The 1913-nt window shown below is 50.9% G+C and overlaps 1 protein-coding gene across 1 annotated transcript; it reads right to left on the bottom strand.

The window, feature by feature from the left end:
* On the bottom strand, positions 1 to 1913 carry LOC140904946 (uncharacterized). Its single transcript, XM_073327337.1, has 2 exons — positions 1115 to 1913; positions 1 to 528 (listed from the first exon to the last, which is right to left on the bottom strand). Exons 1-2 carry the CDS (start codon positions 1695 to 1697, stop codon positions 98 to 100), a joined length of 1014 nt encoding a protein of 337 aa, XP_073183438.1. The 5' UTR covers positions 1698 to 1913; the 3' UTR covers positions 1 to 97.

The raw sequence follows: 1913 nt of genomic DNA, 5'->3' as shown, positions 1-1913 counted from the left end.
ACTTTAAAAGTTTACAACTTTAAAATTTATTGAATGACAGCCTTCTTTTTTTGGGGCAATCCTCTGTGGTGGAGTGGCTGGTTGGCCGGAGGCCCCCCTACCGCGTTCTTGGGCGTCTGGGTGTGGAGGCTATGGAACTTGGGGAGGAGGGCGGTTGGTTACAGAGGGGCTGCAGTGGCAGTCTGTGCTCCAGCTGCCTTTGCTGCAGCTCAACCATACACTGGAGCATACTGGTTTGGTCCTCCAGCAGCCTCAGCATAGAATCCTGCCTCCTCTCATCATGCTGCCGCCACATTTGAGCTTCAGCCCGCCACTTACTCTCTTCAGCCCGCCACCTCTCCTCCCGGTCATTTTGTGCTTTCCTGCACTCTGACATTATTTGCCTCCATGCATTCGTCTGTGCTCTGTCAGTGTGGGAGGATAGCATGAGCTCGGAGAACATCTCATCGCGAGTGCGTTTTTTTTTCTTTCTAAGCTTCACTAGCCTCTGGGAAGGAGAAGATCCTGTGATCATTGAAACACATGCAGCTGTTGAAGAAAAAAAAAGGGACAGCGGTATTTAAAAAGACATTTTATAAAACAGTGGCTACACTCTTTCAGGGTAAACCTTGCTGTTAACATTACATACATAGCACATGTGCTTTCGTTACAAGGTCGCATTTTGCCTCCCCCCACCACGTGGCTACCCCCTCAACCTTCCCCCCTCCCTGTGGCTAACAGCGGGGAACATTTCTGTTTAGCCACAGGCAAACAGCCCAGCAGGAATGGGCTCCTCTGAGTGTCCCCTGAAGAAAAGCACTCTATTTCAACCAGGTGACCATGAATTATATCTCACTCTCCTGAGGATAACACAGAGAGATAAAGAACAGATGTTGTTTGAATGCCAGCAAACATACACTGCAATGCTTTGTTCTACAATGATTCCCGAGTACGTGTTACTGGCCTGGAGTGGTAAAGTGTCCTACCATGAAGGATGCAATAAGGCTGCCCTCCCCAGAAACCTTTTGCAAAGGCTTTAGGAGTACATCTAGGAGAACCGCGAATGCCAGGGCAAAGTAATCCTTTCACATGCTTGCTTTTAAACCATGTATAGTATTTTAAAAGGTACACTCACCAGAGGTCCCTTCTCCGCCTGCTGGGTCCAGGAGGCAGCCTTGGGTGGGTTCGGGGGGTACTGGCTCCAGGTCCAGGGTGAGAAACAGTTCCTGGCTGTCGGGAAAACCAGTTTCTCTGCTTGCTTGCTGTGAGCTATCTACAACCTCATCATCATCATCATCATCTTCGTCCCCAAAACCTGCTTCCGTATTGCCTCCATCTCCATTGAAGGAGTCAAACAACACGGCTGGGGTAGTGGTGGCTGAACCCCCTAAAATGGCATGCAGCTCATCATAGAAGCGGCATATTTGGGGCTCTGACCCGGAGCGGCCGTTCGCCTCTCTGGTTTTCTGGTAGGCTTGCCTCAGCTCCTTCAGTTTCACGCGGCACTGCTTCGGGTCCCTGTTACGGCCTCTGTCCTTCATGCCCTGGGAGATTTTGACAAAGGTTTTGGCATTTCGAAAACTGGAACGGAGTTCTGATAGCACGGATTCCTCTCCCCAAACAGCGATCAGATCCCGGAGCTCCCGTTCGGTCCATGCTGGAGCTCTTTTGCGATTCTGGGACTCCATCATGGTCACCTGTGCTGATGAGCTCTGCATGGTCACCTGCGGCTTGCCACGCTGGCCAAACAGGAAATGAGATTTAAAAGTTCGCGGTTCTTTTCCTGTCTACCTGGCCAGTGCATCTGAGTTGAGAGTGCTGTCCAGAGCGGTCACAATGGAGCACTCTGGGATAGCTCCCGGAGGCCAATACCATCGAATTGTGTCCACAGTACCCCAAATTCGAGCCAGGCAAGGTCGATTTAAGCGCTAATC

Source organism: Lepidochelys kempii, chromosome 1, assembly GCF_965140265.1.
Source record: "Lepidochelys kempii isolate rLepKem1 chromosome 1, rLepKem1.hap2, whole genome shotgun sequence".
NCBI classification, from domain to species: Eukaryota; Metazoa; Chordata; order Testudines; family Cheloniidae; genus Lepidochelys; species Lepidochelys kempii.
This window is presented reverse-complemented; position numbering and strand designations above follow the sequence as displayed.